General features: G+C 39.8%; 1 protein-coding gene and 1 long non-coding RNA gene across 2 annotated transcripts in view; one reads left to right on the top strand and one right to left on the bottom strand.

Moving 5' to 3' along the window:
- Window positions 1-13,236, bottom strand: part of LOC308638829 — a 90,342-nt gene that overhangs the window by 6,584 nt on the left and 70,522 nt on the right. The gene's annotated exons all lie outside the window — the stretch shown is intronic.
- Window positions 1-13,236, top strand: part of ITIH6 (inter-alpha-trypsin inhibitor heavy chain family member 6) — a 35,146-nt gene that overhangs the window by 18,067 nt on the left and 3,843 nt on the right. The window contains exons 6-8 of the mRNA XM_081276658.1: window positions 8,356-8,527; window positions 9,224-11,257; window positions 13,032-13,124. Of these exons, the coding sequence (XP_081132784.1) occupies window positions 8,356-8,527; window positions 9,224-11,257; window positions 13,032-13,124 (2,299 nt within the window). The remainder of the gene's footprint in view (window positions 1-8,355; window positions 8,528-9,223; window positions 11,258-13,031; window positions 13,125-13,236) is intronic.

Below are 13,236 nucleotides of genomic sequence, written 5' to 3'. Positions count from 1 at the left end.
ATCCTGGAACAACGTATTTCAAACACTGAAAGACAATGGATGCCAACCAAGAATTCTGTATCCAGCAAAATTAAGCTTCAGGTACGACAACGAAATAAAAATCTTTCATGATAAACAAAAGTTAAAAGAATTTGCAGCCAGAAAACCAGCATTGCAAAGCATCTTGAACAAAACACTACACGAGGAAGAAATGAATAACAATAAGCAAAGCCAACAGTGGGAAGTACCTCAGTAAGGACAGATGGTGGGGGGAAAGCTAACCATGGAGAAACAAACTAAATTTAAAAAAAAGAGAGATAAATAATCAAACATGGCTGGAAGTACAAAACATACATCAATAGTAACTCTAAACGTTAATGGTTTAAACTCTCCAATAAAGCGACATAGGCTGGTAACATGGATTAAAAAAACAAATCCAACAATATGCTGCCTCCAGGAGACACATCTGACTGGAAAAGACATACACAGGCTGAAGGTGAAAGGTTGGGAAAAAATATACCAGGCACACGGTCCTTGTAAGCAAGCAGGGGTGGCCATCCTCATATCGAATAAAATCGACTTCAAGACTAAATTAATCCAAAGGGATAAGGAAGGACATTATATACTGTTAAAATGAACCATTCACCAACAAGATATAACAATTATCAATATTTATCCACCAAATAATGTTGCTGCGACGTTCATAAAACAAATTCTCCTCAAGTTCAAGAATCCAATAGACCACAAAACAATAATTATGGGTGACTTCAACACACCTCTCTCACCATTGGACAGATCCTCCAAACAAAAGTTGAATAAAGAAACTATAGAACTCAATATCACAATTAATAACCTAGACTTAACTGACATATATAGAATATATCAACCATCTTCAAGTGGATATACGTTTTTCTCAGCAGCACATGCATCCTTCTCAAAAATAGACCATATATTATGCCATAGGGCAACCCTTAGTAAATATAAAGGGGTGGAGATAATACCATGCACTTTATCCGATCATAGTGGAATGAAACTGGAAATTAATGATAAAAGAAGGAAGGGAAAATCCTATATCACGTGGAAAATGAACAATATGTTACTGAATGATCAAAGGGTTACAGAAGACATAAAGGAGGAAATCAAAAAATTCTTAGAGATAAATGAAAATACAGACACAACATATCGGAATCTATGGGACACAATGAAAGCAGTTTTAAGAGGGAAATTCATCGCCTGGAGGTCATTCCTCAAAAAAAAGAAAAACCAACAAATAAATGAGCTCACACTTCATCTCAAAGCCCTAGAAAAGGAAGAACAAAACAACAACAAATGCAGCAGAAGGCAAGAAATAATTAAAATCAGAGCAGAAATCAACGAACTTGAAACAAAAGAAACTATTGAAAAAATTAACAAAACTAAAAGTTGGTTCTTCGAAAAAATAAATAAGATTGACAGACCCTTAGCCATGCTAATGAAGAGAAGAAGAGAGAGAACTCAAATCACTAACATACGGGATGAAAAAGACAATATCACAACAGATGCTACAGAAATACAGAATACAATTAGAAATTATCTTGAAAATCTATATTCCAATAAAATAGAAGATAGTGAAGACATCGATAAATTTCTTAAGTCATATGATTTACCCAGACTGAGTCAGGAGGATACACACAATTTGAACAGACCAATATCAATGGATGAAATAGAAGAAGCAATCAAAAGACTACCAACCAAGAAAAGCCCAGGACCGGATGGGTATACAGCGGAGTTTTACAAAACCTTTAAAGAAGAATTAATACCAATACTTTTCAAATTATTTCAGGAAATAGAAAAAGAGGGAGCCCTTCCAAACTCATTCTATGAGGCCAACATAACCCTGATTCCGAAACCAGAAAAAGACACCTCAAAGAAAGAAAACTACAGACCAATAACTCTGATGAACCTAGATGCAAAAATCCTCAATAAAATACTGGCAAATCGGATACAAAGGCACATTAAAAAAAATTGTGCACCATGATCAAGTAGGATTCATCCCTGGGATGCAAGGATGGTTCAATATACGGAAATCAATAAATGTTATCCACCACTTCAGTAGACTTAAAGAACCATATGATCATCTCAATAGATGCAGAAAAAGCATTCGACAAAGTACAGCATCCCTTTATGTTCAAAACATTAGAAAAACTAGGGATAACAGGAACTTACCTCAACATTGTAAAAGCTATCTATGCTAAGCCTCAGGCTAGCATCATTCTGAATGGAGAAAAATTGAAGGCATTCCCTCTAAAATCTGGAACAAGACAGGGATGCCCTCTATCACCACTTGTATTCAATATAGTTCTTGAAACACTGGCCAAGAAATTAAAGGCATAAAAATAGGAAAAGAAGAACTTAAATTATCACTATTTGCAGATGACATGATTCTATACCTAGAAGACCCAAAAGGGTCTACAAAAAAACTACTAGAACTAATAAATGAATTCAGCAAAGTGGCAGGATATAAAATCAACACGCATAAATCAAAGGCATTCCTGTATATCAGCGACAAAACTTCTGAAACGGAAATGAGGAAAAACACTCCATTCACAATATCCTCAAAAAAAAAAAATACTTCGGAATGAACCTAACAAAAGAGGTGAAAGACTTATACAATGAAAACTACAGAACCCTAAAGAGAGAAGTAGAAGAAGATCTTAGAAGATGGGAAAATATACCATGTTCATGGATAGGCAGAACTAACATCATCAAAATGGCGATATTACCAAAAGTTCTCTATAGGTTTAATGCAATGCCAATCAAAATCCCAATGGCACTTCTTGTAGAAATAGATAAAGCAATCATGAAATTCATATGGAAAAATAAAAGACCCAGAATAGCAAAAGCAATTCTAAGCAGGAAGAGTGAATCAGGCGGTATTGCGATACCAGACTTCAAACTGTATTACAGAGCAATAGTAACAAAAACAGCATGGTACTGGTACCAAAACCGGCGGGTGGACCAATGGTACAGAATAGAGGACACAGAGACTAATCCACAAAGTTACAACTATCTTATACTTGATAAAGGGGCTAAAAGCATGCAATAGAGGAAGGATAGCATCTTCAACAAATGGTGTTGGGAAAACTGGAAATCCATATGCAACAAAATGAAACTAAATCCTCTCCTCTCACCATGCACAAAAGTTAACTCAAAATGGATCAAAGACCTTGATATCAAATCAGAGACTCTGGGTCTGACAGAAGAAAAAGTTGGCCCCGATCTACATATTGTAGGGTCAGGCTCCAAATTCCTTAATAGGACACCCATAGCACAAGAGTTAATAACGAGAATCAACAATTGGGACTTACTTAAACTAAAAAGTTTTTTCTCAGCAAGAGAAACAATAAGAGAGGTAAATAGGGAGCCTACATCCTGGGAACAAATTTTTACTCCTCACACTTCAGATAGAGCCCTAATATCCAGAGTATACAAAGAACTCAAAAAATTAGACAACAAGATAACAAATAACCCAATCAACAAATGGGCCAAGGACCTGAACAGACACTTCTCAGAGGAGGACATACAATCAATCAACAAGTACATGAAAAAATGCTCTCCATCTCTAGCAGTCAGAGAAATGCAAATCAAAACCACCCTAAGATACCATCTCACCCCAGTAAGATTGGCAGCCATTATGAAGTCAAACAACAACAAATGCTGGAGAGGATGTGGGGAAAAGGGTACTCTTGTACATTGCTGGTGGGACTGCAAATTGGTGCGGCCACTTTGGAAAGCAGTATGGAGATTCCTGGGAAAGATGGGAATGGAACCACCATTTGACCCAGCTATTGCCCTTCTCGGACTATTCCCTGAAGACCTTAAAAGAGCGTACTACAGGGATACTGCCACATCAATGTTCATAGCAGCACAATTCACAATAGCTAGACTGTGGAAACAACCCAGATGCCCTTCAATGGATGAATGGATTAAAAAATGTGGCATCTATACACCATGGAGTATTACGCAGCACTAAAAAAATGACAAAATCATGGAATTCGCAGGGAAATGGATGGCACTAGAGCAGATTATGCTTAGTGAAGCTAGCCAATCCCTAAAAAACAAATACCAAATGTCTTCTTTGATATAATGAGAGCAACTAAGAATAGAGCAGGGAGGAAGAGCAGGAAGAAAAGATTAACATTAAACAGAGACATGAAGGGGGAGGGAAAGGGAGAGAAAAGGGGAATTGCATGGAAATGGAGGGAGATCCTCATTGTTATACAAAATTACATATAAGAGGCTGTGAGGGGAATGGGAAAATAAACAAGGAGAGAAATAAATTACAGTAGATGGGGTAGATAGAGAAGATGGGAGGGGAGGGGAGGGGCGATAGTATAGGATAGGAAAGGTAGCAGAATACAACAGTTACTAGTATGGCATTATGTAAAAATGTGGATGTGTAACTGATATGATTTTGCAATCTGTGTTTGGGGTAAAAATGGGAGTTCATAACTCACTCGAAGCTTATGTATGAAATAGGATATGTCAAGAGCTTTGTAATGTTTTGAACAACCAATTAAAAAAAGAAAATATATCAATAGAAACTTCTCAAAAATGAATGGAAAAAATACCCCAGAACATGAAACAACCCTAAGACCATTACAAAAGCATGATGCATTTGGAAAAGGAATAATAAAATGAGAAGAAAAAGTAACAAAAAATAGAGAAAGTAACAAAGAAATATTTGAAGTAATTATGGATGCAAATTTTCCAAATGAAATGACAGACACCAAAGCATATAGCTCCAAGAAGCTCAAAGAACACCAAGCATGATAAAAGCAAAAAAAAAAAAAAAAAAAAACTACACCTAGATATAACACATTCAAACTGTAGAAAATCAAAGGGAAAGAGAAAATCTTGAAAAAAAAGCCATAGGAACAAAGCACCTTACCTCTAGGGGGATAAGGATATGAATTACATGATACCTCTCTTTAGAAATCATGGAAACAAGAAGAGAGCGAAGTGAAATATTTTGTGTCAAAGCAGAAAACCACCCCAGCTTAGCACTGTCGATACTTCAAAATTTTCCTTCCAGTGTAAAAGAACTAAGGACTTACTTTCTCAAAGAAAAATTGCAGGAATAACCAACAGTTGACCTTTTTTTGCAAGAATTTTTGAAAGCAGTTTTTTGGTAAGGAGAAAAATTTAAACTTATTTAAATACTTTGATCACATAAAGGAAGAAAAAGCATTAGAGAAGGAATAAATTAAAGTAAAATAAAATATTTTATTTTTATTTTTAATTTATCTAACAGATAACAGTTTGTTCAAAATCATAATAGAAAAATGCACTGAGTGAACATGACTTATGTATACGTACAATTAATGAAACAATGCTATAAAGGATGAGAGGGCAGTATTAGGAATACTCTGTTGCAAGGTTCTTGCACTATGCATGAAGCTATACGGTGTTATCTAAAAGTGGCCTTGAATTAGTTGCAGGTGCACATTGCAAAATCTAGGGTAACCCCTAAATTTTTTTCAACTGGATATGATAAGAGTTGAGAAATAATTAGATAGTGTAAAATACTCAATTAAAACTACAGAACTCAGAAATGAGTAGAAGATAAAGATAGGAATAAAGAATAAGGCAACAAGCAGAAAGCAGTTATATATGGCAAATATTAATCCAAGTATATCAGGAAATCACTTTAAAAATGAATGTTTTAAATATGCCAATTAAAAGACAGATTCCCTGGCATGGTGGTGTACTCCTGTAATCCTATCAACTAGAGAGGCTGAGGCAGGAGAATCACAAGTTCAAAGGCAGCCTCAGCAATTTAGTGAGGCCCTGAGTGACTTAGTGAGACCCTATCTCTACTGTCAGTATAACTAATTATAACACATAAAAAAATAAAGAAAGGTATGGGGTTGTGGCTTAGTAGTTAAGCACCCCTGGGTTCAATCCCCAGTATGAGAGAGAGAGAGAGAGAGAGAGAGAGAGAGAGAGAGAGAGAGAGAGAGAGATGCATTGCCAATGTAGATAATAAAACAAAATTCAACTCTCTCTCTCTCTCTCTCTCTCTCTCTCTCTCTCTCTCTCTCTTCCTCTAAAAACATGAAACTTCAAATATAAAAACACAGGTAGAATAAAAGTAAAGAAAAAGAGAAAGATATACCATAAAAACTCAAAGCAAAAGAAAACTGGGGAAGATATATTCATTTAAGATAAAATGGACTTTGGAACAAGGAAATTAACAGAGAAGCAAATGCATACTATTTTTGATACAGAATTCAATCCCCCAAGAAGTCATAACAATGCTTCATGTGAATGCACCTAACAACAATGCCAAAATACATGAGGTAACAATTAATATAACCGAAAGGAGAAAGATGAATTCACTATTATAATTAGAGACTTTACTATCCCTTTCTCAGTAATTGACAAATCTCACGGGCAGAAAATCAGTAAGGATAGAGTTGACCTGAACAGCACCATCAATCAACAGAATCTAATTGACATTTGTAGAATACTTCCTCTACTAACAACAGGATACACATTCTTCTCAAGCTCACAAGGAACATTTACAAACAGATTACATTCTGGGCCATAAAACACAGCCTAACAAATGTAAAACAATATAAATCATACAAACTATGCTCTCAGACCAAGTGGGATTAAACTAGTAGTCAATTACTAAGATAGCTGGGAAATTTCAAAACAAGTGGATATTAAACAACAGACTTATAAAAACATATTTTGTCCCTGATTGACAAGAGGTTCGACCTTCTAGGTCCCCAGCCACTCACTTTTCTACTGTTGTTCTCAGGAAAGGCCATCTTTTTTCATTTTTTAAAAATTTTATTTGTTGTTTTTAGATATACATGACAGTAGAGTATATTTTGACATATATGGAGTACAACCCATTCCAATTAAGATCCCATTCTTGTGGATGTACATAATGTGGATGTAGTCATATGAAAGGCCATAATTTTAAGTCTTAGCCCTCTCACAAGGGAAAAAACACTCAGCTCCCTACTCCAGGATCCATGACCTAACCCATGAGCTCTCCCAGTAGTAAGAAAGACACCACAGTAGAAGCATTCAAGACATCTCTTATCAGTTTAAGGTGTACAGAAAGGCAAATCTCAAATGTCCTTCTTGTGATCTCTGAAATACATACCTGTCTAAAGGATGTATAATATTTTCTTAGGATCGCTGGATTTGGCATCTCTCAAATAGGAATTTAAGTGCCTGACACATCAAGTACTAGCTGTGTGAATATAAGAAAGTCACTTTGCCTCTTTGAGCCTCAGTAAAAAACAGGAGTGATATTAGTGCCTTCTGCATTATGTTTCTGTAAAGATCAAATAAGCTGATGCATCTAAAGTATTTAATATGGTGTCTGGAACACAGTAAGCATTCTATAAATGATACTCAATACTATAATGTGCATAACCTATTCCCTGAACCTACTGTGTGCCTGGCCCTATGTTAGGTATTGTCATGGAGGAAAAAGACAGGAAGAAGCAGCATCCTAAGCCCTGTTCTCAGAGGATTTGATAAGTGTCTGAAGAGTGAACAGTCTGTGACAAGGACTATCTGGGTGAGAAGGGTAAAAGTAGACATCTCAAAGATGATCTTTCTGGAGAAGGAACAACTGAAAGAATAATGAAGATCTGAATAAATAAAGAGGAAGTGGGAGGGTGTACTAAAAGGCACAACAAGAACATAGTTTTAGAGATAAAGCAGAATCTCGGTTATCTGGAGGCTGCTGAGAAGACTAGCCTAGAATAAACAGAGAGTGAGAATGATAACAGATTAGAGCAAAACCAAAACAAAGTCATTGAGAGATAGCTACACAGACCTGAAATCTGAAGACTCCTGAACTTTAGAGTCCTGGACTCATTGAGTCCTGGGTCATAAGGTTAGGAACCATAGAACACATGGATTCTAGGGCTCTGAAAACAGAGTTTGAACTTTTTAGACCATTTTCTGTCTATTAGAACTTCCTTGATTATGAAAATATTCTAAAATTCTGTGCTATCTAGTTGTAGTAACCACTGGTCACATGTAGTTATTGAACACTTGGAATGTGGCTATTGCAAGTAAAGAACTACATTTTAAAATTTTCTTTAATTTTAACTAATTCACATTTCAATCTAAATAGCTACATGTGACTAGTGGCTGCCATATTGGATAATACAATTCTAGGCCTTGAACTGAAAAGCCCATAGAGCATCTTGACTTGATAATACTAGACTTACTGAATGCTGAAGTCAGAGTGTCTTAAAGCCATACAGCATTTAGACCTTAGTGCCTTGCATAGAAAGAGCCTTTCAAGCTCACAAACCTCAAATCTTGTCCCATCTTCTTTACTTCATCCATATCCCACAGACTAAAAAAGCCATGAATGTGATCCTCAGTGACCTGCAAGCCAATGACTACTTCAACATTATCTCCTTTTCTGACACAGTTAGTGTCTGGAAAGCTGGAGGTTCGATCCAGGCTACTATACAGAATGTCCACAGTGCCAAGGATTACTTGGATCACATGGAAGCTGATGGCTGTAAGTGTTAGACATCCCTACCCAAATGGGCAGACTGGTGATTTTGAAAATTCCCCAAACCCTCTCTTTACTTCCCATCCTCCTCACCTCTCACAGTGCCTGAAACTGTCTCATTTTATATAAATATGTCCCTTCATGCTCTGTGTTACCCTCCCATCTCCCTTTCCCAATAGAAAGCTGATTCCCTATGTATCTTAAGGCACATTTATCTTAGGTCCTGAGTTTCTTCCTCCTCAAAGAAAATACTCAGAAGAATTTGCTAAGACTTTTAAAATCAATAATCTAGATATTTATTTTTAAGTATTTGAGCAAATTTCTGCTTTTGATCTATCCCCTCTCAATTACTGAAGTCTCTCCCACCCACCCCTCCTGTCAACTTCTTCCCCTGTAGCAAGAAGGTGGGGGGGCTATCTTTGGGTAGCTGCCAGTATGACTAGGAAATGAGACACCCCCCCCCAAAAAAAAACAATTGAAGAACAGTCAAAGACAGAAAATTATAGAAGCCAAGGATGTATGGGCCCTACCATCAGGTCTCAGAGATACTGGGTGGGACCAAAGGAGTTGGGAAGGATAAGCAGCAAAAAGAGAGAAGATGAGATATGACTAAGCCTGGGAGATTGGTGAAGTATCCAGTGTGTCTGCAGTGGGGGTAGAAGTGACTAGAGAACGTGGTCTCACAGTCTTCTCTCCGATTAGGGACTGACATCAATGCAGCTCTGCTGGTGGCTGCTTCAGTGCTGAACCATAGCAACCAGGAACCTGGGAGAGGCCCCAGTATGGGGAGGATCCCTCTGATCATCTTCCTAACAGATGGGGAGCCCACAGCCGGCGTGACGACCCCCAGTGTGATCCTCTCCAACATTCGTCAGGCACTGGGCCATAGAGTATCCCTATTCAGTTTGGCCTTTGGGGATGATGCTGATTTCCCACTGCTGCGTCGCCTGTCCCTGGAGAACCGGGGAGTAGCCCGACGCATATATGAGGACACTGATGCAGCCCTGCAATTAGAGGGCCTTTATGAGGAGATATCCATGCCTCTGCTGGCAGATGTGCGTCTGGACTATCTGGGCGGCATGATTGGGACCTCCTCTTGGGCTCTCTTCCCCAACTACTTTGGTGGCTCAGAGCTAGTGGTAGCTGGCCAGGTGCAGCCAGGTGAGCAGGAACTGGGCATCCACCTAGCAGCCCGTGGCCCCAAGGGTCAGCTTCTTGTGGCCCGCCACAGTGAAGGAGCCACCAACAGCAGCCAGAAGGCATTTGGTTGCCCAGGAGAGCCAGCCCTCAACATAGCCCTATTCATCCGCCGCCTCTGGGCCTATGTCACCATTAGAGAGCTGCTGGAGGCACGCTTTCAAGCCCGTGACACCACCACTCGCCATCTGCTGGCTGCTAAAATCCTCAACCTATCCCTTGAATACAATTTTGTCACACCTTTGACTTCACTGGTCATGGTGCAGCCCAAGGAAGCCAGTGAGGAAGCCAAGAGACAGCCATCCACCACAGCCGGGCCAACCACCATCATGCCCTCATCCAGCAGCAGCCATGGCTTAGGGACTGGCACAGCTCAGCCAGCCTTGGTGCCCAAGGTCTCCCCCAAATCAAGGCCTATAAAACCAACTTCAACTGCTATGGCTTCTACAAAGATGTCCAGTTCCAATGAGTTAGAGCCACTGGGTCAGAGCTCTAGTGCTTTATCCACCTCAGCACACCCAAAGCCCAAAACTCCAGGGCAAGATTTTGGCACTTTGGCCCACCCAACTCTCAAGACAAAACCTGTTGCCCTTACACCCTCAAATTCTAGTACTCTATTGCTTACAAAGTCTGGCACTCCATCACATCAGAATCCTGGTGTTACATCACCCATGAATTCCAAGACACAAGTTCTACCTCTGAGTTCTAGCATCCTGGCCCAGACCAAAGGTGGCCCACAGCATTCTAAACCTGATAATCCATCACAACCTAAAACAGACTCCCCATCACACTCACAACCTGGGGTAGTCACATCACAATCACCCAAAAGCCTGTCACAGCCCAGACCTGGAGTTTCTATACTTCCGATCCCCAAACACCTGCCACATACCAGACCTAAAATTACTGCTCCCAAGACCCCAAATAACCTGCCACACCCTAGACCTGGTATCCTCTTGCCTAAGACCCCTAAAATCCTATCACCTCTTAAACCTAGTACCTTACCTCACCAAACTTCTATAAACTTATCACTTTCCAAACCTGGAACCCCAACCCCCCATACACCGAAAACTCCACTACCCCCTAGACCTGCCAGACCCAGGTCCCCACCTTCTCAGAGCTTTAACACATTCTCAAACACAGTCTCAAGTTCTACAGGTCCCAGCAGTACCATGACCACCTCTGTCCTTGAAGAACCCCTCCCTGCCCCCCTTACCCCTACTCCGCCTTCTCTGCTACCCACTGGAAGGCTCTGGCCTCAGCAAGACCTGTTGTTAAGGCCCCAGGGCACAAGGCAAGCACTGGGACCATCTGTGCTGGGGGTCCCAACAATGGTCCTACCCAACAACTCCAGTTCTAAGCAAGAAGGCAGCCCTCCAAACCTGCCAATCTTGCTGCCTTCCAGCACCCTCTCTGAGGCCATCAGTCTGCTCCTTCTTCCAGAGGAGCTAGAGCTGCTATCTGAGTCAATGGTGGAGTCCAAGTTTGTGGAGTCTTTGAACCCACCAGCTTTCTATACCTTCCTCAGTCCTGATAAAGATGGTAAGTGCCGTGAGCAAAAGGGCAAGTCATGGTGGGCAAAGGAGAATGTGAATGAATACCACTAGGAACTGGGAATCTAAAAGACACGTGCAGATTCTAGCTGTTTGCTTAGTTGCTTTGGGACTTTGGACTAGTTGCTTAACATTTCTGGGCCTCAGTACATAAGCACAGCATTAAAGGCCTTGGGAAGGTTGAACAGAAACAAACTAGTCAAGCTGTAGTCTTGAAATTTGCATTGTTGGACAAGAGAATTTATGATAATTCCAAAGCGAGAGAGATATATAGGATTATAAATTGGAGGATCTCTGGCAGCAGAGGTCTGATTGGTTTTTCTGTGTTCCATGAACATCCCTGCTTAATAAGAGGGGCATAAAAATTTGGGAAGATGATGATAATTACCTTTAAGTTTCCCAAAGACTATAATGTAATAACATTTTTAGCTCTTTCCACGTGCAGGTACTTTTCTACATATTGTACTTGTTGCCTCTCATTTGATTCTCACAAGAGACTGTTTATAAATGCTTTACACATAAGGAAACTAAATTACACAGAGGTAAAGTAACTTCTTTAATGTTACACAGCTAGTCAGAGATTTGAACCCATAAAATCTGGTCCCAAAATAAATGTGTCTCATCACTCCACTCTTCTGTCTTCCTATAGGAAAGAGTGACACGTCCTGGGTGATCTTATAGGGAAAGATTTAAAACAGTTGAGTGTGGCAGTAAATTATAGCAATGCAAATTTGGAAATGACATCTTCTTCAACACATCCCTCTCCCTCACCCGCCCCCAATATCCCATCCATCCCTAGTTCCTGGCAACGTTACCTCTAATATATTTCCCCAATCCACCCACTTATCACAACCCTGTCATTATCTCAGAGCAGAACACCATTGCATCTCATCTAGAAAACTGTTCCAGCCTCATCACTGGTCTCTGCTTCCTCTCCTGTCCTGCTACAAGTCATTCTCCCCCTGCAGCCAAAGGAATCTTTTAAAGTCACAAATCTCTTCAGGTTATTTTTCTACTTATTTTCCCCCAAGCATTTCCCATCACATTGGGGATGAAATCCAAAGTCCTCTTCATGGCCTTCAAAGCCTTGCATTCAGTGATCCCTACCCCTATAACTCTATGTCCTCATCTTCTCCCACTCTCCACTCATTTTCTAGACTTGGGGCCCCACTGGTCTTCTCTCTGCTCCTCCCATGGGCTCTTTCCTAGCCTCCACTCAGGAACTGCTTTCAAGTTTCTTCCTCTACTTGTCCTCCCCCTTCCTACTACATTCATTCCTTTCCATTGCCTCTAAAATTCCAGTTCTGCCTTAGATCTTAGATCAGATCTCCTTATCAGCCCTCCCTGCAGGCCACTTCAGGCCTCTATTACTCATTCAGTCAATCCATTATTTGTTTTATGTACAGCATTTATCACCATTTGTAATTATGATTTTCTTTATGCCTGCCTCCCTGACTGAACTATCAAATTCACCAGGTCAGAAACCATGTCTCTTTTCCAACATCATATCCCTGAAGCCTAAGCAATGCTTAAATAAATTAGTGTATTATTTATGTATGAATGCTATGAAGAAGAACTTTGTACATATCTGGGCTTGAAAGACAAAGAAATTGTTAAGAACATAAACTCCCAGTCCTAGATATGGTCATTTTGAGAAGCCAGTGTGGGCTTTCCTAGTCAGAAGGAAGACGGGCCCTTTGGTGAACAGAGAACTTTTGCCCTGAGAGTATGAAGGATTTCTCTTATTTCTTTGAGTGTGGCAGGAAATCCACATTGGGATGGAGATTCTGAGGAAATTCTGGGAGGAACTGGAGGGAGCATGGACACTCAGGGAAGTTCTGTGGGTTCAGCAAAAGGTAAGCAAGGAGCCCTTAAGCCTTCATTTCCACTTAATTAGAATTCTTAATGACATTATGGGAACTCAGAGAAAATTGAAGTATTCATTTTCTATTGCTTACATAGTAAATG

The sequence above is a fragment of the Spermophilus citellus genome, assembly GCF_964194105.1.
Source record: "Spermophilus citellus genome assembly, chromosome: X".
NCBI classification, from domain to species: Eukaryota; Metazoa; Chordata; class Mammalia; order Rodentia; family Sciuridae; genus Spermophilus; species Spermophilus citellus.
Note: the sequence above shows the minus strand (reverse complement) of the source record. Positions and strands in the feature narration are given on the sequence as shown.